The sequence below is a fragment of the Crocodylus porosus genome, unplaced genomic scaffold, assembly GCF_001723895.1.
Source record: "Crocodylus porosus isolate Cpor-Errol unplaced genomic scaffold, CroPor_comp1, whole genome shotgun sequence".
Lineage (NCBI taxonomy): Eukaryota > Metazoa > Chordata > Crocodylia > Crocodylidae > Crocodylus > Crocodylus porosus.
The window spans coordinates 5175909-5199069 of NW_017728915.1; the positions used below are offsets into that span (position 1 = coordinate 5175909).

Here is a 23161-nt window from a genome sequence, read left to right on the forward strand (position 1 = left end):
CTGCCCCAGCTCTGGCCCTGTAAGGAAAAAATAACTGAAAAAACCCCCGGGCTCATTGGCTCTTGCAGCAGCCTTGGGCCTTTGGAGGGCTCATGGAAGAGCCCCCCACACAGTAGGGGGCAGTGGGGATTGCCCCCCCCGGCAGGAACCTCATGAGTCCAGGGTTTTGAGGGGGTTTTTTCCTTAAAGGCCCAGAGTTGGGGTGGGCCAGGCAGCCATGGGTGGAGGGGAGGGCTGAGACAGTTGGGGGGGAGGATTGATGATGCATGGGGCAGTGGGGATTACCGCCCCCCACCCAGCAGCACCCAGTGAATCAGGGTTTTTTTTCCCCAAAGTGCAGGGAGATGGGGCAGCTGTTGCCAGGCTGGGAGAGGGGCAGGGGATGGGCCTGGGTGATTCAGAGATTTGGCAGCAGTCGAATCTCCAAATCAGATTTGACTGAATTGATTCAGGACAGTGATTCGAATCATCGAATCAAATCACTGTCCCCCAAATCGGCCTAATCCAAAGCGAATACTACCCACTTTGCACAGGCCTAATAAAAATTAACTTGCTGTAATAGGAGCAGTTGATTTATCAAAGTGGGGCCATGGACAGATATACTATCTAAAGCACTCTCAAATACCTTTGTAGTGCTCCAGACAGTCAATGCACAGTGTACAGATATGTCTGGCCAGAAAAATTGCTTTAAAAAGGCTGAAATGCTTCTAACAAGAGGAATATCTTTGAAGTGCTTCATTTTGAACTGTTTCCTGAGAACTGTGTACTCTTGAGTACCATGTGGTGGGATTGGTTAGTCCTCTAAAATCCTGCTGTACAGCATGGTTCCTTTGCTCCCCCCCATCATGGGAACAAGGGGGGAGTGTATGGACAGCCAGTGAATGCTCTGCTGCGTGCTCAGCTGTCTTCAGGAACCTCTGGAGACACTCTGGCACTCAGGGATTCCTGCTTCCACCCCCCCGGCTGGAGTTACATGGCCTTGAAAAACACTGAATTTGAAGAACTCCAAACTGGAGTGAACTTTGGAGTGTTCAAATGCATGTTTGCTCATGCCTAATATATAATAAAACTCAGAATACTGATATGTACATTGAAATCCTACAATATAGATGCAGGTAGTTCTTTGCTTATGGATCATGGTGCCAGAAAGACAATCCTGATCACTGCAGTTGGAAGAGCCCAGATTTCCCTCACAGAGCATGGCCAATCCTTAGTCATAAATTGACATGCATTAATGAAACACAGTTTTGAACAGAAGTCTGAATTTATTGATTTTTTTTGGTAAATGAAAGGAAACATCTAGCAGCAGCTAAAAGGGAGGCATTTGAGGCCTGTAAAAGTTTTAAATGAAGATGGAATAAAAGAGTTCTCAGGATATTAGTAAACATGTCCCCTAGGTAGTTAAAGCTGCATCATAATATGCACTGTAGACTGTTACAAGTGAGCCATATACAGTAAGGAATAATGAGAGCTTTTTGTATTTCATTTCATTCTGAGATGTTAAATGGGAGGAAGTAAACAATTTAGCTGGTGTTAAGGTTATCTAGTATCTGTAAGTAGTTTGTTTAACTCAAAACTTGTAATCTCTTTGGCACCAGCATGACTGTCCATGGTTGCCCCAGGAGTACAGAGGGAAGGGAGTGTTAAGTTAACTTCTCCCTGGGGTCTGTGCATTGCACAGAGAGGAAGAGTTAGCTGTGTCACTAGTCGATAGCAGTCCTGCTATTTCAATTGCAAGGCAATAAAATTACCTATCCTGCTGTCCTTTTGTGTGAAAAGTTAATTCCTTCTGTGAGGACATCTCGTTATTTTTTACCAGTTAATATAGCCATGAAACAGCTCTGTAGTAGGAATTGATATCCTCCTCAACACTGGCATCTTCTCCTCCATTGAAAGCACAGCATTGCTGACACACACTCCCATGTCCGTGTATTCAGAACATCTCTATTTAAATGCAGATTCTGATTCTCCCAGCTCGAACAAAAGGCTTTTTACAGAGATGGTTGAAAGTTTAAATGTGAAATCAATTGTGGATTGATTGAAGGCACATTATCATTCTGTGCCTGGGACATCTCTGTGTTTTCATGCTGTCCATGGACTTTTTAAGAAGACTCATTTACCTTTCCTAAACAGTAGTCTCCTTTCTGTACACCACTGTGTTGTGGCTTTTAATTTCTCTGTTTCCTTTTGAATAAATAAAAAAAAATACAACCCCCCCCCCCAAAACCCAGACATCTTCCATAGAAAAAACAAAACCAGTTATGTAACACTAGCTTCATTTTCTTTAAGGAGGTTTTCATTAATGAGGCCTATTCAGCAGCAAACAAAGGTTTTAATATATACCATTAATTATTGTCATTGTCTGGTGACTTTGTTCATTTTTTAGTGTCTATGCAGTGTACATGTGTCCCTCACACTGACATCCCACCTTCCTGCTAAATGTCTTCTAATACTATATTTCTGTAGCAATTGTCTAAGAAATTGTTCCAGTTGAAGATCATATGTAAACAGAATCCTCCATCTCCAGCTTTTTTTTCTTTATTTTGATATCATCTAATGCTTTGTAGTTGGAGAGTGAAGAATGTGCTGTCTTCATTCCCATAGGATTAGCTGGTGAAGCAAGCAGCTGATTTCTGTAATAGCTTAGGTTCTGATCTTGCAAGCTAATGCATTGTCCTCTGCATTATGCCTGCACAATAAACTGTAGAGGGACAGAACATTTCTGCCAAGAACAGTTATATTACTGATTCAGGGTCTGAGGTAACAGGTATTTAGAGTGCTATAGATAGTAAACAGAGCCTAGAATTTCACCTGGAAGCAGATTCACAATGTATATATCAATATAACATACCTTCACCATCTTGTTTTATCTATCAAGCAAGCAGTGCTCTGTATTCAGTTCTTTTCAAGGTCATTCTCTATAAAGAGTACTACAAGAAATTATTGTATGGCAAAGTGGAGATCTGCTTGAGAGGTGAATGGGAGAAAATTCTTAGTTAATAGAAGGCAAAAAATGTGTTTTGGGAGGCTGTTACTATCTAAAAATTCATGTGAAGAGTTGAGAATCAGGATAGGTCAGCTCCCATTGTTTACTGGCTAGAGCCAACCCAATAGAGGGCACAGTCTTCAGATTTAATGATTTAAATGAGTTTGCTATATTGCAAGCTAAACCACATCCACATGTAGTTTAGTTTGCAACATAGCTATTTGTAATGTTGCAGCCTTCAACAGCTTGCCCACCCTCCACCCCCGCCCCCCACTGCAGGAGAGGCAGGCAGGCTGAAGGCAGAAGCAGTGTGTGGCCTGAGCCTTTTTTTTTTTTTCACCAAGGAGCCTACCCACATCTCCCACAGCCAGGGCCAAGCTGCCGGTGGGCTGAGCAGCCCCTACCTGTGGAGGGCCCCAGTCCTTCCTTCCATGGTGGCGATACCCCCTGGGGCCTCCCAGGCAGACTGCTAATGGGCAGGTGCTGCCCAAGCTTGAGCTCAGGGAACAGTTGGACATGGTTAGATGCTGCCTGTGACCTAGAGCAGCACCTGCCCACTAGCTGCCCTACAGGTGGCCCTGGGGGGCACCACCACTATGGGGGGAAGTTCCGGGCCCTCCCACAGCTCAGGGCCTACCGGCAGCTTGCCCTGCAGTCACAGGAGGGGCGGGCAGGCCTTGTGGAAAAAAAAAAGATCAGGCCCCTCACTGCTTTTTTTTTTTTTCTCACCAAAGCCTGCCCATGTGAACTGCTGCCCGGCTGCGCAGCCCCTGAGCTGTAGGGGGCCTTGGTTCTTTCCTTCACAGTGGCAATGCCCCGCAGGGTCACCTGGGCAGGGTGCTAGCTGTGCAGGTACTGCCCCAGCTCACAGACAGCACCCACTGGATCCAACTCTTCCCTGAGCCCATGTGCTAGAAGTCTACCAGGCACTGCTCCCCAAGTGGCCTTGGGGAAGAGTTGGATTCAGCAGGTGCTGCCTGTGAGTTGGGGCAGCACCCACATAGATAGTAGAGCTGTGTGAAATTTTGATGAGCATTTCGTTTTGAAGCTGGTTCGATGTGTTTCGAGCTTGAAACAGCAACATTGAAACAAAACGAAAGGCTTTGAAACAGCTTTGAAATTAAATGAGGGTAGTCGAAATGTTTCAAAAGTTTCTAAATGTTTTGAGTTTCAAAGTAACCCAGTGGCAGGAGGCAGGGGAGAGCCAGGGCTGTGCTCCAAGCAGCTCTGCCAGCCCCACAGAGCTCAGCCCAGCAGTGAGAGGCAGCGAGAGAGCCAGTGGCGGAGCTACTCAGAGTGCAGCCCTGGCAAGTGGTTCTCCCCTGACTCTCACCACTAGGCTCAGCTCCATGGGGATGGTGGAGCTACCTGGAACACAGCCCTGGTTCTGAGCACAGCTCTGGTGAGCATAGCCCAGTGGCTAGAGGCTCCAAAGCCCCATGGACCTGAGCCTGGCAGTGGGAAGCAGGGGACAGCCACTGGTCAGGGCTGTGCTCAGAGCCAGGGCTGAACTCCAAGCAGCTCTGCCACTGGCTGTCCCGCTGCCTCTGGGCTCAGCTCTGTGGGGCTGGTGGAGCCACTCAGAGAGTAGCCCTGGCTCTCCTCTGCCTTCTGCCACTGGCCTGCAGTCCGAGCAGCTCTGCCAGCCCCACAGAGCTGAGCTTGGTGGTGGGAGGTTGGGGAGAGCCACTGGCCACGGCTGCGCTTGGAGCTCTCCTGCTAGCTCCCATCACCAGGCTGAGCTCCGTGAGGCTGGTGGAGCCACTTGGAGCAGAGCCTTGATGGATGCAGCCAGGCAGCTGGAAGCTCCACAGCCCCACAGATCTGAGCCTGGCGGCGGGCAGTGGGGGAGAGCCACTGGCCAGGGCTGCACTCGGAGCCAGGGCTGCGCTCTGAGTAGCTCTGACACTGCCTGTCTGCCACCTCCCATCACCAGGCTCAGCCCTATGGAGCTGTAGAGCCTCCACCTGCTGGGCTGTGCTCGTGAGGGCTGTGGTCTGAGTGGCTCCATCAGCCCCATGGAGCTCAGCCTGGCGGCGGGAGGTAGCAGGAGAGCCAGTGGTGGAGCTACTAGGAGTGCAGCCCTGGCCAGTGGCTCTCCCCTGCCTCCCACCATCAGGCTCATCTCTGTGGGCCTAGCAGAGCTTCTCAGAGTGTAGCCCAGTGGCAGGAGGTGAGGGAGAGCCAGGGCTGCACTGTGACTGGCTCCACCAGCCCCATGGAGCTCAGCCCAGCAGCAGGAGGCTGGGGAGAGCCAGGGCTGCACTCTGAGAGGCTCCACCATCCCCATGGAGCTCAGCTCAGCAGTGGGGGGCAGCAGGAGAGCCAGTGTTAGAGCCGCTTAGAGCACAGCCCAAGCCAGTGGCTCTCCCCCACCTCCTGCCACCAGGCTCAGCTCTGGGGACTGCAGAGCCTCCCACCACTGGGCTGTGCTCACCAGGATGCACTTGGAGTGGCTTTGCCACTGGCTGTCCCACCACTGGGCTAAGCTCCATGGAGCTGGCAGAGCCACTCGGAGTGCAACCTGGTGGCAGAAGTTGGGGAGAGGCAGGACTGTGCTCTGAGCAGCTCCACCAGCCTCACAGAGCTCAATCTGCCCTCCCAGGGCTGCTGGATTCCTCCCAGGGGTGCAGGCCCCCAGATCTGTGTGTGGGGTCACAGGAGGCTGTCACTGCTGCCTGGGGCCAGCGGCAGCTCCAGTCTTCCTGGTGCTGGATGCGGGCTGCGCAGAGGAATCTGGCACAGCCCCACAGCCTTCCTGGGGGTGTGATCCCCGAGATCTCCGCACAGGTTGACAGGAGGTAGGCTGCCACTGCCAGCAAGTGACAATAATTTTGCTTTCAGCAGTTTGAGGTTCAGTTTCCCAGAAACCCCTACACCTATTTCTTTGAAACGTGGCAGGCTTCATGCCCTTAGAAGGGGCTACCATCCCTGCAATTTTCATCTGAATCAGGCAAGAAATAACAAAGTTATAGGCATTTTCATGATTCCCCATTGTAGCCTATGGGCGAAACATCAAAACGCCTTGAAACAGTTTCAACCAAATGAAACAGAACAGTGCTTTAAAATGAAACAAAATGACAAAATGAAACACTGTCCTTTTGAAATGATGAAACAGAAGTCAAAACAAAATGGTGCTGTTTTGCCCAGCCCTAATAGATAGCACCCTGCCCGGGCAGCCCCGGGAAGTCCTGCTGGTATGTATGGAAAGACCAGGGCCCCCCACAGCTCATGGTCTTTGTGGCCTGGTGGCAGATCTCCCCACAACTTTAGGAGAAGCAGGTAGGCTCTACAGGGGAAGAAGAAAAAAAACAATTGGGCCATTCATAGTCACAGTGGTGGAAGCCCCTAAATTGAAATGGTGGGTTTTTAATCATCACAATTAAAAAACCACTATTTCAAGTTAGAGGACTAAACCCCCATCATGTGTACAAGTGGCCTTGGTGATCAGCAACAGGGAAAGTAATATTTCTAGAGAAGCAACCTCTGTGAGCAATGTAAAAAGAAGCTGACTGTAGTTTAATTATTTGCTTTGCTTCTCGATTAGCTGTAATTCAAATAAAAAAGAGCTAAATTCCAAGTACAGTTTTTATCATAAATAGACTCGAGGATGTAAGGGATAGTTCATGCATAAACTTACATTTGGTGCCATTACTTTATAGGATTTCCTCGTACATTATCATGTTGCCTCTGTAATACATCCTTGGTTCCAATGACTTTTAACCTTCGCATCCCTGGAGATGGCCCCAGTGATCCAAGTGTTACCAGTGTTGTTCAGATTTCAGACATCACAAGACCATCCTGGAGGAAGGGACCCCAAGGAAATGTCAAGCCAAAGGAATTTACCATATTGCCTAGCAGTGGGACCATCCGTCCTCAAGGATTTCTGGACATCCAGGTACAACCTACATCAAACCAGTGTTCAGCAGGTGGGGGTACAGCTTTATAACATTCAAAACAGGGCTTTTTCACTATTAGGTTTCAGCATAATATGAATAAAACAACAGTTTTCATTAACCACAGTTATAAAAAGAAGCTTGACTGTTTCCAGTTTGGTTTCCAAAGTTGCAAGGTATCCATGAATTTTAACCACAAAAACTCTTAATGAGTGTTCAGATATAGGTCTACAGAACTTTTGAGAGCAACTGGTTTTTGATTTAAAGTAGGAGGAAGAAGAACTAGGACAAAAAGTAGTAGCTGAAAAAAAGGAATACTTGTGTTTAAAAAAAATTTTTTTTTTCCTTGGTTTAATTTTCACCTCAGCATAGTGTCTTAATCAAAGCAGTGATTTCTAACAGGGACAATGAAAGCTAAGGCACTCAGGGACTATCATGACAGCTCTTAAGCCAAATTTTTCTGTCAATAACTCAATATAAATTTGGAGTAATTATATTAACGTGAATTTTCTTTGTTTTAAAGTGGCATAGTTGAGAGCAAAATTTAGTCTCCTGATTTTAAAGACAATGAATTTAATATATTTCCTGTTTCTGTGAAACCACCATAGTGTATTCATTTGCAACTGTCCATCGGTGAATGGCAGTCCTTGAAGCCCCATGGAAGCCTGAAAAAAGCTCAGTCCTCTTGTTTTATTCATTTTTGCAACTGATCAGTTATTACATAACATGGAAAATAAAGACTTTATCTCAGTCTCATGGCAGTGAGTAGTGTTAGGGTATAACTGCCAAATGCCAAAATGTGGTACAAGTCCCCTTCATATCCTTCTCGACTTGTGAAATTAATTCACTGGATAGTGAAATAAAACTGATGAGCCAGATTTATCCATGGTGTCAGCACACAGACTAATTGTGGAATGACAGTAGGAATGGATTTCTACCCTAACTGTAACATTAACTGGAAAGTCAGGATCTTTTTTTGGAAGGATGTTTCAGCACAAATCTGATACCAGTGTGATTAGGGAGAATCTTGGGTCTATTTATGGGTTAGCTCAAACTTTGGGGGAGATAAACATGCAGGTTCATTTTGTCCCCAAGCTTGGCTTTGCAAACAGCTATAGCATTTTCTCAGAGAGCACTTGGGACTGATGAGACTATGAACCAGATGACCATGCCCTATCAAGACAGGACATATACCAGTGTGGTGAGCCATTTTTGCAGCCTGGTAAGCAGTAGAACTCTAGCCTGGAACCACTGCTGTATAAAAACAGAGGAGCCTGCCTGTAAACATCTTCACCACCTGCCAAATACCAGCCAGGGTCTTGTGTACAGCATTTCAGCTCCATCATTCTACTGCCTAAAGCAAAAAAACCCCCACAAAAAGTAACAAATGGGTGTGTTTGCTTAGGAACTTTCTTTTCTTCACTTAGTATTTCACACTGAATCTGCTCTTCAGGGAATTTTAATTCATTCCCAAAGAGGTGAAGCAGACACATGCACCGCTTTTTTCACTGAACAGCAAATTTAAAAAATGAATAAAAAACCCCCCTTAGCAATACAGATCATCTTTGATGTGCTTGCAGTTTGGAAGGTACTTAGAAGCAGTATGCTTGACCAACCAACAATGACCAGGGTTGACTCCTTGATCTGCTTCATGCTTAAATAACAGCAAACTTAGATCAGCCCTGCAATACGTGGTATCAAACTGCAGAACTTTCAGAAAAAACAGTAATATACTTGCAGTAATATAACTTTTCAAGTCGGTGTAAATGACTATTGTCATTTGAAATGAACATCCTGAGGGAGGGAAAAATACTGTAAATAATTCGGGTTGTTAAAGCCTTAATTTCTGGAGTTTTCTATTACATGGATGTTTTTATTGAAAAATCCCTTGACTCCCAATTCTGCTCCTACATTTCCCAAATTTTTACAACTTTTTTTGCAAAATGCTTCATTAACAGACTCCCAGGAAATGCTTCCTAGGTAACTGATAGTCCAAAGAGTCACCATTGGGAATCACTGATAATGTAAACTAGTGCAGCCTTACTCAGCAAATTGTTACCTAGTGGTTGATCTCCAGAAATCCCAAACAGGGCGTGCTAGAGTTCACTGAATTATCACACTGACAGAAAGAGGGGGAGCACTTTAGAAAATAAAATATTTGCTCCTCTTTTCCTTTGGTAGGTGACCTTATGTTCCAACACTGTGAAGAAATATGAAACGGCGCTGGTGGTAGACATAGATGGCATTGGAGAGGAAGTGCTAGCCCTCCTAATTACAGCAAGGTATTGGTACTTTGCTTGCAGCTGTTCCCACTTTGTCCCCATTTTACCTACAATGTGCTGCCATATACACAATTTGCTGGAAATAGCCTTTCATCCCTAAATAATAAGCATAAATTAATGAGATTATTCTGCATAGTTGAGCACTAAAGCTAAATCTGATAGGGGAATGACAAAATATTGAAAACAACACACACAAAAAAGCACTTGTCCTATAGATAAGGGAAGGACCACGAACATTTTTCAGAATGAGAAGAGTAATGCTATTCATTGTTGGCTTGACTTTTAGTACATGCAGCATTACAGATTTCAGGTGCAAGCAACCCAACAGCCATCCCATTTCTTCACAAGTATTATACTTGAACGGGGTGGCAACAAAAGTGGTACATTTGTTCCCTGCAGTGGAAAATCTGTTTGTGACATGAATGGCAACCAAATGAGAGATGAAGCTAACTTGTCGATTAGCATGCAAAGCATGAGAGAAGAGATTTAGGCCCAAATTGTGAATTTTTATTAAGAAAGAACAAATTAAAGATATTACAGAAGGAAATTATTGTTAATTTTAAAGAAAGAACTCAAGTTCAACAGAATTCCTTTAGTCCTCTTGGTCTTCTGGCATCGTACATTTAGGTGAGAGTTCATTCATTCCAAGGCAGATTCTGTAGGGCAAATTCAGCCTTGTTGTAACTCAGTCAGCTTCCATGAAGTTATAGCAGTGATGTATTTGGCCATCTGGTTTAATCATTTATACATCCAAAAATATGTGATTTACAGACTTCTTGCTGCCATAAGTGCTGTCAATGACAGTGGAGTTTAGCCTATACTGAGTGCTTTAGCAAGTCCCAGCTGGAGTTAGTTTTGTAAGATAATTTCTGAGATTGTCATATAGGAACAGTAATGGACATAACGTTCAATACGCTGGGGGTCTCTGAGCCCCAATTTGTTAATTAATGCATTTTCTTGTATGTCAGTAAATCATAAATCAATCCCGATTCATGTTTTGGTGTAATGATCCAGAAAATAATGGGTAGGCACTGCAGGGCCACAGGCAGAATGAGAAGACAAAGCTCAGAAAAAAACAAAGACCATCCTTTTCAAGCAAGGTTTTATGGCAGGAACTCCAGGTTAATTGAGATGGATGCCAGCAAAAATCCTCAACTGTACAGGCAAGCCAGGGTAGTTCCTGTGCTTTTAGTCCTGACTGCTGGGGTATTTCTGTAGTGTCTCCACAGCAATCATGAGGCACCTCTGAGAAACAAGCCTCCTCTGCATGCACTGGATGCTAAAAAAATGTCACATGGTCCCTATTAGAGCAGGCCTAGGCATGCCCAGAATCACTCTCTGGGGCATGCCTGAGACTGAGATCCTGGCAGAGCATCTTTGGGCACATGCCATAAGTGGTTACACAACTTCTTTTGGCAAGCACCACATGCAGAATAAGAGTGAATAGGTAGGGCTTGTTTCTCAGCAACAGTCTCAGGATCCCTGTAGGGCAGAATGGCTCAGCAGAACTTGTCTGTCTCTCCTCACTGAGAGTGAACACCTTCTTTTAAGATCTTGATCTGATAGGCTTGGCTGTACTTAATTAACTAATAATGCTTCATTAAACTGGAAGTTGAAATCTGGTTGGGCATTAACCAAGTTCCAAGGCCATTGCTTGGCTTAGGGGAAACCTTTCTTAAAAGCACTCTTGGCATAGTGTACAGCAGTTGATTGTGTTCCCTTCCATGAAGCACCAATTGCCTATCACAGTATGCTAGAAATGTGGAGCTCTGCTAAAGAGAAGAAAAGGCTAGTTCAGGTGAAAGAGGTAAAGTGCCAAAATGGAGCATAAAGATAAGACATGTAGGCCTTTCAGGTCCACAGGAGCTAATGGGACCTGATTGTAGAAATGACTTGGTGATCAGAAGTCTTAGCTTCTCGAAACTCTAGGGAGCTGGTTGGGGAAAAAAGATTTAATGAGATCCCAGGAGATTTGTTGAAAGAGGACAGCAGAGGCTCAACAGGCTGAATTACTGCCTAGCTTCATTTGGCTCCCTTCCTTGATTTTTGAATTTGGCATGCTAGCTTTTGTTAATCTGCTAGCATCTTAGAAGTAGTCAGGATAGTGAATGACTTCGAACAAAGAATTTGAAGAGGGCTGAGAGACAGACTAAGAGATGAGGGGGTTGGTAACGGCACTCACTGTCTCACTCAGCAAAGGCTTCTTGTCACTGGCTGGTGCACTGTTGTAAAGTGAAATAAATAGATGAAAACATGAATGAGCAATATGCAAACCTGTTTAAGTGAAAAATCAAGATAGCTATAGAAACTGATAATGGGTGATCATTTACAGTGGTAAGATCATGTGGCAGTTCTTTTCAACCGTGACTATGATAGATAATGCGTTTATAAAAAAGGCCACTAGTCTGCAAGACAACAGCAATTAACTACTGTGTGAAACCTTGCACCCCTCGAGTCCTATCTAATGTCATTATGTCTGTTTCTTTTGGGAAGGATTTCACGTGGCTGGAGCCCCAGCTTGTACTGTCAGGGCACTGTTATACAAGGGCTCAGGATATGTCACTGAAGCATTGCTGTGAAGGAGCTGGCGCTGCCAGATTCCTCGGAGGCCTTGTGTGAAGGGACCTTCTGTAAGGAAGCTCAGCGTGCCAGCAAGGCCATGGACTGAGAAGTTATACCCTGCCTAAATGCTTGCTGGCACTGATGGAGCACTGTTGTGTAGAGACCCATAGCTGATTCCCCATATGTCCTTTAGTAGAGGGTGTTGATTAAAAAGTGAATAAAAAGAATTTTAAGATGATTAATGGCCTTATGGGTGTAAAGCTTCCATGTGACAATGACAAATGTGTTATGCTTCGTTCACCATATTCTGGGAATAAACAAACTCTCTATTCTCTGGGTATATATAATGCTTTTTTTTTTTTGGCTAGATGTGTTGTTCCGCCACTCCATGTGGTTAACCCTGTTGTGAAATTTGGGCGGTGTTTTCTGAAGTACCCTTACCAGCAAATGGTGACACTCATAAATGACAACGACCTTCCAGCATGCTATGGAGTTCTCCCTCAGGTTTGTCATCTCATCCTCCCCTTATCTCTGGCCGTTTTCGTGGGACTGTTAGAGCATGGGAGGACGATTTCCAGATTAGACAATGACAGGCAGCTCTGAGTGCCATGTGTTTCCTGCCTCAAACAGCCTCTGTCTTTGGGCTTACATGGTCACTTGAAAGGGCATCTCACAGCATGGAAATCAGAAATCATTAATTTAAAGAGTAATGCTATGTCTCCAACAGGGGTGTCTTTCTGTGAGAGGTTAGAAGTCATAGGGGAATAGAGGTGAAAGCTGGTAATTGAGCCCATAGCTGGTGGTGTGTGCCTTAGCATGATCTAATAATTCATACTATAGTCTATTTAGTTTTGTTTAGAACAGTTTTTAACTATCTGTACAGTACCATGCCATTGAATGTAGCCCATACCATTTGCTTCTTACTCTCTGATGCTTGTAATACCTATTTAGGTCCTGTCCAAGAAGAGGCTGCCTCCTTAACTGGAAGCAGCGTAGATGCATCTGCGTGGTGTTCTGGGTGGGCTAATTAGCAATTCTTAGCAAAAAGCCCAGTAACTTTACGATGCAGACACAGCCTTAGAGGATCATAAACAAAAATGTACTTCCATACTCTTTTTTCTGTTTCCACACATTGATGCTGTCCTGTATCTTCTGAGGCATCGGCCAATACAACTATCTGTCTTCTCTTCCTTTTGACTGAGCAAATCTTCTCTAAAGAAACCTGCATATGCTTGAAACAGGTCTTGGGGCTCATCTACATGTTCATTAATGCACTGTAATTACAGCACATTAAGTTTAGTACCTGTAAGGCCAGCTACTAATTTTATGTGCCATAATCAGCGCTACTGCACATTAGCAGAGATTAACTTTTTTTGGTGATGCTACTACACATTAGCCTAAATCTACTGTGCATTAGCATAGACTTTGCTCACCAAAAGAGTATCCAGAAATTGAAAGTTTCCACACAAGTAATTATGAAGACAAATTTTGGTTATGTCTTTGTGCAGGAATATGAGGAGAAGGCCACTGTTTTGTATTCCAGCCCTGTGCCTTGTGGCATTATTCAGCCTCACAGCTCGGTAGAAATCCCTTTAGCGCTAGAATCCCAGGTGACTGGAGAGCAGGACACTGCTGCATATATAGCTGTGTTTGGGAGCAAAGAATCCCCACTGGTAAGACCATAATGAAATATGTCTTTTGTTGGTTTGAATTAATGTTCCCTTGGGAGTGTGAAGGCCTCTACTGGGAGCAGCCATTGTTGTTCTTATGGTGCATGAAATACATTTGTATTGAAACATTTAAGTTCTTTGCAATTCCAGGTATTTTCCAGCAACATGAAAAACTAGGGTAACAGCAACTTGCATAATTAGTATGCAAATACCATTGCAATATCACTTTAGGTAATTTTAGGTTACTTGCACTGTCCCCATCAATAATGAGGATAGACTGGAAAAACCAAGACTACTTGGATTGCAGAAAAGATGAATAAGGGACAAATCCTGGAAGTGCCAAGGACTGTTCATTTATGTTGAAGTCAAAAGGAGTGGAGGAAGCTCGAGTCATTGAAAGATCATTTCCTATTAAGGAGTACATGGTGCAGAGATGATAAATTGGGTCTTTTGGTATTCTCTTTTCTATAGTCCAAAAGGGGATTCAGTGGGATTCATCAACAGGAAGGGACTTAATCATTACTTCTACAGGTTCTAGTCTGGGTGGGTGCTTCAAGGGGAGGCAGAAACTTCTCTCCTGCAGTCCAGTATTCACTGGATAAACGAACAAAGGCAAGATACAATGGCTACATTTCAAGAAGAGATATGGCTATTAGAGGGCTGTACAAAACAGCACCATTCCATTTTGACTTGCATTTCGACGGAACCGCGTTTTGTTTCAAATTTCATTTTGATTTGAAACTGCCATTCTGTTTTGTTTCATCGAAACAGTTTTGCTGTTTCAATGCTGTTTTGACGTTTTGCCCATAGCATTATAGGCTCTAATGGGGAAGCTTGAAACAGCCTATAACTTTGTCATTTCTGGCCTGATTTGGATGAAACTTGCAGGAGTGGTAGCCCTTTCTCAGGGCATGAAGCCTGCCAAGTTTCAAGGAGATAGGTGAAGGGGTTTGGGGAAAATGCACCTCAAACTACGGACAAGCAACATTCATGACATGGGTGACACTGTGTGTGTTAAGGCGCAGCAGGGTGAAAGCTGCAGGCCTGCTAGCCCCTGCTGAGGTCACGAAGCCTGCCAGCTTTCAAGGAGATAGGTGCAGGGCTTCTGGAGTCTGGGGCCCTGCACCTCTAGCTGCTGACAGGCAAAACTCGTGACATCGGTGCTTGTGGGACTGTGTCCGTCTTGGGGCACGGGGGGCGTGAAAATTGCAGGCCTGCTAGGCCCTGCTGTGGCCACAAAGCCTGCCAGCTGTTAAGGAGATAGGTGCAGGGGGAGTCTGGGTTCTGGGGCCCTGTACCTCTAGTTGCTGACAGGCAAAACCCATGTGTGTGTTAAGGTGCACCTTCACTCAACTGACACCAAGACAGAAAGCAGGGCAGTTCAAACAATGCTGCCTTTTATGCAGTTTTTCCATCCCTCTGCAGGAGCACTGGGATTGGAAGGGACCTCAGGAAAGGATGACAGTCACTGGCCAGCTACATAGTCAATAATGAGAGCAGTCCTTCCCTCCCCGTGTCTCCTCCCTCCCTTACTTTAGTTTCTGTTTCCGGCAGGCAAACCCAGCTTGAGCTTCAAAACTCAAAACATTTTGAAATTTTCTAAATGTTTCAACTTGCCTTGTTTTGTTTCGAAGCTTTGTGTTTCATGTTGATTTTGCTGTTTTGAACTTGACATGAGTCAAAAGAGTGTCGAAATGAAACTGCCGGTGAAATTTCACACAGCCCTAGTGGATAATGCCTTACCCATGCCAGAGTGGTTAGAACACGGTTCTGGGAAGTAGGACACGTATAAGTTCTGGCTGCGTTTAAACCAGGCCTCCCAGTTCCTGGATGAGTGCCCTAACTGCTCGGCTATTGGGATAAAACATGGATGGTGCACTCTGCTTCTCTGGCATCTAACACTTAGCCATGCATTTGTGCCTGCAAACAATTTCCAGGCTTGTACTCACTGAGGTATGTGTATGAATAGGGTCATGTACCTGTCGTGCCAGAGTGCAGCCTACCGCTTGTGCTCAGTAGCTATTTGAGTACTGACACTGACACTGCACGTGGAATAGCATTGCAATCTGGGCAGGGGTGCCAAAGTTAGTGTTATTTGGGTGCATAAAGTGAAACTGGATCCTGCCCCTTGTCTCTTAGAGTTTAAGCAATATTGTTTGCTTTCTGATTTCCACAGCATCTTGTCAGCAGTTGGGCTTTTTAAAATGTTATTCTAATTTAGGAGGAGGATATTTTGAGCCCGTGAACACTGTAGCCTAGTGCAAGGAGACTATTGATATAATTACTTGCCTTTCATTCACTGGGAAGATGACTTGGAATATGTATCACCATTTCACTCAACCTCTCTGTTCTACTGGTCTGACCCAAGTGTAACAAAGAGCAGAAAGCTCCTGTTACACTTGGGTGAAAGAGCAGCATGAAGAGCCTCAGGCAGGGAAACCTGCTCATTATGAGTTGTCAGGAATCAGGGACTTACCTGATACAAATACTGCCTAACCAGCTGTGGTACAGTAGCATGCTGGGCTAGAGCCCTGAAGGGGAGACAAGATATCAGTATAGCAGAGGCCAGCAGCAGTAAGTCACCCTAGGGTTGAGCCAGCAAGTTAAATCAGGAAACACCTGCAACAGCTCAGGGAGTCCCCTGACCAAAAGGAGGCCAGGCCAAAGAGATGTATAAACATAGGCCCTGAGTCAGAAGAGGCAGTCTGGCCCTCCAGGCAAGCGCTCCAAAGCAGGAGCAATGCAGGGCTGGAATCCAGAAGCCAGACTGGGCACAGTAGGCGTTAGTTAAGAAAACCAGCAAGAGAAAAGGGGCTGAGGCTGGGAAGGGTGAAGCTCCGATCAAGGTGTAAAGGTCTGAGGTGTCCTGGTATCAGACTGGGGTTCAGTACCCACCAGAATTATTAAGTGACAACAGCTGTGAGGCATGATCATGGTTGTAGGTGAGGTTGGAGGCCATGATTTGCCCTTCAGGCTAACAGGTACCCTGGGGATGGGCACTGACAGGCCATCAGGACCCACCTAACAAGGGCAGGGTAGAGACCAACAGGAGCCAGGAAGAACTAGCTGGCATCTGGGGCCTGCTCTAGGACCCATTAGGCAACCTCCCTTCCAATCAAACAATTACATCAAGGCATGGCAGGAAAGTAAGAAGGGGAAGGCACTGTAGAGCTGGAGAAGGGTCTCATGGCCATGAGGGGTCTTCACAGCCAACCCTGGAGCACAAACCTGGTTACACCAAGGTTGAGATTTTCAGAAGAGCAATCTACAAGTTAGGTGGTACCATTTAAATTTCTCATGCTTTTGCACACTTCAGAGACAAATAGGAGACATGATTCTCTACAGCAAAGAACTTGAAGTCCTTGCTTACACTAGTGTAACCATCAACTTTAACTGAGTTACTCCTAAATTACACGAATGCTGTACAAGTGAAAAGCTAAGTTATAGGAAAGTATTGGGAGAATATGGAGGAGCAATAAGAATGGGTGGAAATGGGCTAGAGAAAGAGAAGAAAGAGGCGAATAGGTGGAGAAGAGTATCTGGAGGACAAAAGTGGATGGTATGGTGGAGTAAGGCAAATATAGGGCAATAGATTTCCTTGTCTTCAGCTGTTACTAATCTGACCTTCACATTAAGATCACTTAAAATTCTAGGTCTGTTTCTGTCTTTCCCTGCCAATCTGTTGTGTTGAGGGACTGCAAATACAGCTACAGTCAAGAAATGTAATGTGAATAAAATATTCCTTTTCAACTTTTTATATTTTTGTTTCTCCCTGTTTCCTGGAACAGAAGATCCATTTAGTGAGTACTGGAGAAGGCCCAGTTATCTATGTGTATCCCGCTCAGATAGATTTTGGCAACATCCAGGTTTTAAAGGATATTTCCAGGACTCTCCACCTCTCTAATCAGACTGTTATTCCTGCACGGTTTGGGGCACAGATGGTAAGTGTGCTGTAGGGCTATTTTGAAATGAAAATGTGACTCTGAATGTTTTGATTGTGACAGCCTGTGACCCGATTTTATATGCGTACTCTCAAAATTGTCTCAGAGAAAACAAAAAGTGCATGACTATACACCAAGAAAATGGCTCTTGTTCTGCTCTCTCTTGTACCTGGGCAACCCCCATTAATGTCACAGAGGATGTAAGAGCAGAATTGGGCCATTGCCCATCTTTATAATCATGCTTTTGATGTAGCTCAGGGAGTTTAGCTGTGCTACTTGTGTGTATGTACCTATGTGATGGAGTCAGAGGACATCTTATCTTTTTGTTCCTAAAAAGGTTGTCCACAAAGATTCCCTCATTGGGGCCATACACATGACTTCTGGCTTGTGCTCCAACTTTTCTCACAAACCTTTAGCTACGTGGGACATGAAAGGCCTGCCACATATTAATGATGGGGAGATGAGCTGGATGTATACTGATTCTGCATGTATTGAGGGTCTTGTCATCTGGGTCACTGAATAGAAGCTACTTTGTGTTTAAACATTAAACTATACGAACAGTGAACAACCAAGAACTTGATACAGGATCTGTGTATTTTGTAGTGGCCCAAAGGAGGGCCACACAAATGATTAGAGGTTATACAAGGAGAGGCTGAAGGACATGGGACTGTTCAGCCTGGAGAAGAGAAGACTTGGTGGCAGCTAAGTACACATTAGGGGCTAGGAGAACATCTGTTCACCAAGGCACCCCAGGGGAAGACGAGGAATAATGGTTATAAACTGATAGAAGATCGCTTCAAATTAGACATAAGGAAAAACTACTTTATGGTTCATGTGTCCAGAGTCTGGAACAGGCTCCCCCCAGAGATGGTACAGTCACCTTCCCTGGAGATCTTCAAAAGACAACTGGATGCACACCCCACTGCGATCATCTGACCTCAGTAGTCTTTCCTGCCTTAGAGCAGGGGAGCTGGACCTGATGATCTTGTGAGGTCCCTTCCAGCCCCTAGCTTCTGTGAATCTAGTATCCCAGAGTATCTCCATGTCTTTGGGGAATATCATCAGAAACAGAGAGTCACATTGATTAGGAACTTATTGGCCTGACAGCTTGTGCAGGTATTGCCATGGCCTAGAGTCAAGTGCCTGTCAGGAGTAGGTATGACCCAGCCAGCATGGGATCACATGGTGTTTGAGATTTGTTCCCCTGTGGTCACTGGATGTTAATATTCACTTTGACTCCAGGGACAAGTTATTACATGGTACATTCCTATTTCTTTCCTATCTCCCAGTGTCACTCAAAGTTTTTTATTCATCACTTCTGTTGATGAGACATATTTTATCATTGCTGATTGTCAGAGGAAATATATTTCTGGAACTTCCTCATATTTCAGACTCCAGATGATAACCAAAGATGTTCATGGCTGAGTACAGAAGGACCAGCCATTCCTCCCATGAATAGGACACTGTCTGTGCCATTCATGTATCTCCTCAGCAAATGCAGGATAGTAGATTGGCAGCTGCTTGGGAAGCCAAAGGCAAGACTAGATTTCATAGACATTAGGGGCTGGAAAGGACCTCATGAGATCATCGGGTCCAGCCCCCACCCCACCATAGGCAGGAAGTCAGCTGCGATCAAGTGACCCCAGCAAGAAATAAATCCAGCTGTTTTTTGAAGGAATACAAAGTAGGTGCTTGCACCACCTCTGGGGGAGAGTTTGTTCCAGACCCTGGACACACACACCATAAAGAACTTTTTTCTAATATCCAGTCTAAATTGGCCTTCCTGGAGTTTGTGGGCATTAGACCTTGTTATCCCTTGGGAAGCTCTGGTGAACAGATGCTCTCCCAGGTCCTGATGTACCCCTCCTATGAAGTTGCAGGCTACCACCAAGTCCCCCCTGAGCCCTCTCTTCTCCAGACTGAAGAGTCCCAAGTCCAAACTAGATATGGCCTGAGGAGTTTGATAGAGCCTAACTAGACCCAGACACTATCTGTGCAGTTATGTCCAACTGGGTTTGGGCAGACATTCATGTACTCTAAGAAAATTACACTAATATTTCAATCTAATGTAAAAATATACCAGGATCAGGAATGGATTGCTCAGCTGCCCTGAAGTAGTATGTGCTACTACACGTTTCAATCGTATGTGGTGAGCTAAGTTACCCTAGGATTGGATCAGACAGCTGAAACCTGACCTTGTATCAGTAAAGAATAACACCTGATTCTTTCAGGGCTAATTCTTCTCTGGACTGGGTAAAGTTACCTCAGTTTAGAGATGTCTTCCATCTGTCTGCTACTTTGTTAAATGGGTAGTATGCTGATTACATTGATGTGCTTTGTCTGTCCACACCATGTGCAAAACTAAAGCCTCATCAAGCATATTTAAAAGGGTTAAGGGAGGGGAAATTCAGTTCCAGAGTCTCCATCCTCTGCACTTTCTGGCTTTTACTTATCTCTTCCAGGTTCCTATAACTGGTTAGGGACTGACAGCCCGCTAAGCAGTTCATTTTCCGTGTTATTACCCATGTCGCCTTTTTGCTATCTGTAGAAATATGGGTCAAAACCAGGTGCCAGATTCTAAAGCTAGTGCCAGCTGGGCTCACAGTGCTCCTGCATCAACCTTTCCAGTGACTTGCTGCCCTGATTTATAAGCTCCAATTCACAGCAATCCCTACAACTATTGTGAAGAATCAAAGAGAGCAATAAAATTGGGTGATTAGCAATGGTCTTTTTGCCCTGCATTGATGGCATGCTTTGCTAATGCACAGCCCTCATGTTTGAGCTCTATGATTCTTTGTATCAAGACTGTCCTAGAACCTCTAAGAGCAAATTGGCTTTTATTAGTAGATGCTTAGGATTGTGAATCCAAAAAAGATGACAAAGCCAGTAGGGAAATACAGATTGCCTGAGCAAGGGACTAACAATAGAGGGATGGGGGTGAGGAGCAGAAGGCAACTAGGTTACAGGAGATACTATATTAGCCAACTAACCGGGGGGAGGGTTCACAACGCTGAGAGACAAAGGAGATAGATACACACAAACCCGTTACAATGGTCCGCAGTGGTGGAGGAAGTGGTTCAGAGAAACTCTCTCAGTCCATATAGAGTCTTATCACAGGGGTCCTCTTCGGGTGGAGCAGGGTTGTCTGTTGCTGATGCTACCTGTGATCAGAGGTCCAAAGGGCAGCAAAGGCAGCAGCTCAGTGTCTCAAAAAGCTTTAAGTGTCATTGAAGGAGTTGTGGTAACATTTTCAAAAGGTTTTTCCTCTACACTGGGAGCTTGGTGTAAGGATTCTGTAATTTTGTGGTATTTCACTTATACCAGTGGGCAAGGGTGGATCCAGGTGGGATGAAGTGGTGCAGTTTCACCCTCCTTTGATTCCTGGTAATGTCTCTTCCATTTCACAGCCCTGCTGATTGTTTCAGGCTCAAACTAAAAAACTTAACTCGGGTGCAGTAACATTAACTCAGGTGTAGAAATGATTGACAGTGAAGTATTGGAAGTGCTGTCAAGACTCTCAGGAAGACTAGACTTTGCTTTACGAATCTGAATAAAAGATGTACATTTAACTATAATGACTACAGGACTAATGAAACAGTATCTTTTGACTATTTTGACCATTTTTGCCTCTAGTTTCTTGTGTTTTTAAAAATAATATCGAATCCAGCAAATCGGTGAATATTCTAATAAAGTTATATTTGTTTTTGCTTAAACTGAATAATATAGCACTGAACCCCTAGCATGTTAGTAAAGCTTCTAGTTTCTCTTTAACTGGAGGAAAATGTCATATGTGGTGATGCACACTATCTGCACCCCCATTTTCAAAGTCCTAGATCTGACCATGTCAGCAGGGGTCAACCTTTCTGGCAGACCTGAAGCAAGCCTCACATCCTTCCTGAATGCCACTCTGATTCTTCTCCCCTGCCTGATCTGCTGCTCCCTACCCAATCTGCTACGTGCCATATGCAGAGGCCACTCATGCCACCCCTCATGGATATAATTGCAGTGATGATTCTGTGACAAGACATGTCTGATGTGCTGTGTTCTAGCACTGTGTAGCAGCTGTTTTGGAGACTTATGGGTGTGTTTTGGCTTTCCTTGACAAGCATGTAGGCTTTGGCACACCCTGCTTTACAATTTGAAAGTTAATGGCTGCTGCTGTTTCAATAACTGCATTTAACCAATGTTGCTTGTTCCCTATTAATGAACTGAGCCATAGGAACTCTTCTCTCTGCCCATGTCCACATGGTAAATTTACAGCACATAGAACTGTGTCCTCAAGCACAGTGATTCCAGCTTAGAAGGCAGCCTTTGCAAAGCAGCTTGGAATGGCTGAGGATGCTATTAGGAGTGCAGTAAGTGTGCCATGTGGACATGATCTGGGCTGTATGCATTTTGTTGATCAGAAAACATTGTAGTTGTCTGTTTTAATAGTAGCATTAGGAGGAAGATTCATGATGGGCAACTAGAAGTTGGACCTCATGGTGAGTACACAGTTTGTTGTGCAGATCATGCAAAATATCTGTAATAGAATAGAAGGAGTTAAATGACTGAATGACTCTCTGTTGGCCAAAGAACTAAAATCTTCTTTCTGATATATTTTGCTGTCGGATGGAACTGTACACTTGCATCTGAGAGCAGAACGTGCGCAGACTGTTAGTTAACTTAGCTGGTAGATGACCTTAGCATTGTTTGTTCACCTGTCCTGCTGGACAAAGATCTTATGTAGTGGGATTCATAGTTACCTAGATAGTGATTGAGACCAGTTTTTGGAGAAAAATAGGCAAAGAGCAGTTGGCAATGCCTTCCCCACTCCAATAACATTCAAATTTGTGAAGTAACCCTATCCTTCCTTTGGTGGCTGGAGGATGCTTAGTTTGGATTTTTCTGCAAAAAAGAGCTGTGACTTCCTCTCACCTCTTTGGTAACTAATCATGAACCCCAGCATTTTTGCAGTAATACCTAAGGATTATAACATACACTTTAGGAGAAAAAGCTATTGATTGAAGTTTTTGGAACAGCGATGGGTCAGTGACTTTGCTGGGCTCAGACAGGCAGCTCCACTGATTGAATAAGATTAGATTTAGTGGCAACAGGAGCAGAAGTAAAAGACAGGTGATCATGTTCAAGATGTAAAAGGAAAATGTCTTATTGTGTTCATCCAGCTTCATCCTGCTAGTTTTGTTCTTATCTGAAATATGCACATTGTGATTTACACCTGACTACTGAGTTCCTGAAAGCAGTCAGGAAGCATTGCTTCATTGGGAGGGAAATCATTATGGGCACTTGTACATGTGATGAAAATTGGCCCTTTTTGCAATTTAATTGTCACACTGTAATGTGTGTGGGTATTTTTTTACAATTTAAATGATTTTGCTACATTGCAAACTAAACCATGTCTGCATGTAGTTTAGTTTGCAATGTAGGTATTTATTTGTAAGACTGCAGCCTTTGACAGCTCACCCCCCTTCTGCAAGAGAGACAGGCTGAAGGCAGAAGCAGTGAGGGGCCTGATCCTTTTTTTTTTTTTCTTGGAGCCTACCCACCTCTCTCATGGCTGGGGGACAAGCTGCTGGTGCACAGAGAAGCCCCTGTGCTGCAAAGAGCCCCAGTCCTTCCTCCCACAGTGGCAACACCCCCTGGGGCTGCCCAGGCGGGCTGCTAGGGAGTGGGTGCTGCCCCAGCTTGGACTCAGGGAACAGTTGAGTCTGGCTAGGTGCTATCAACAAGCTCAGGCAGCACCTGCCTGCTAGCTGCCCACTGGATAGCCCCGGGAGTGCCACCATTGTGGAAGGAAGGTCCGCGGCTCCCTGCAGCTCAGGGC

The 23161-nt window shown here is 44.8% G+C and overlaps 1 protein-coding gene across 2 annotated transcripts in view; it reads left to right on the forward strand.

Moving 5' to 3' along the window:
* HYDIN (HYDIN, axonemal central pair apparatus protein) overlaps positions 1–23161 on the forward strand; it is a 383645-nt gene that overhangs the window by 151174 nt on the left and 209310 nt on the right. For both annotated transcript variants that reach the window (XM_019535579.1, XM_019535580.1), the window contains exons 13-17: positions 6649–6884; positions 9064–9164; positions 12095–12230; positions 13235–13399; positions 17185–17337. In XM_019535579.1, coding sequence (XP_019391124.1) covers positions 6649–6884; positions 9064–9164; positions 12095–12230; positions 13235–13399; positions 17185–17337 — 791 coding nt within the window. The remainder of the gene's footprint in view (positions 1–6648; positions 6885–9063; positions 9165–12094; positions 12231–13234; positions 13400–17184; positions 17338–23161) is intronic.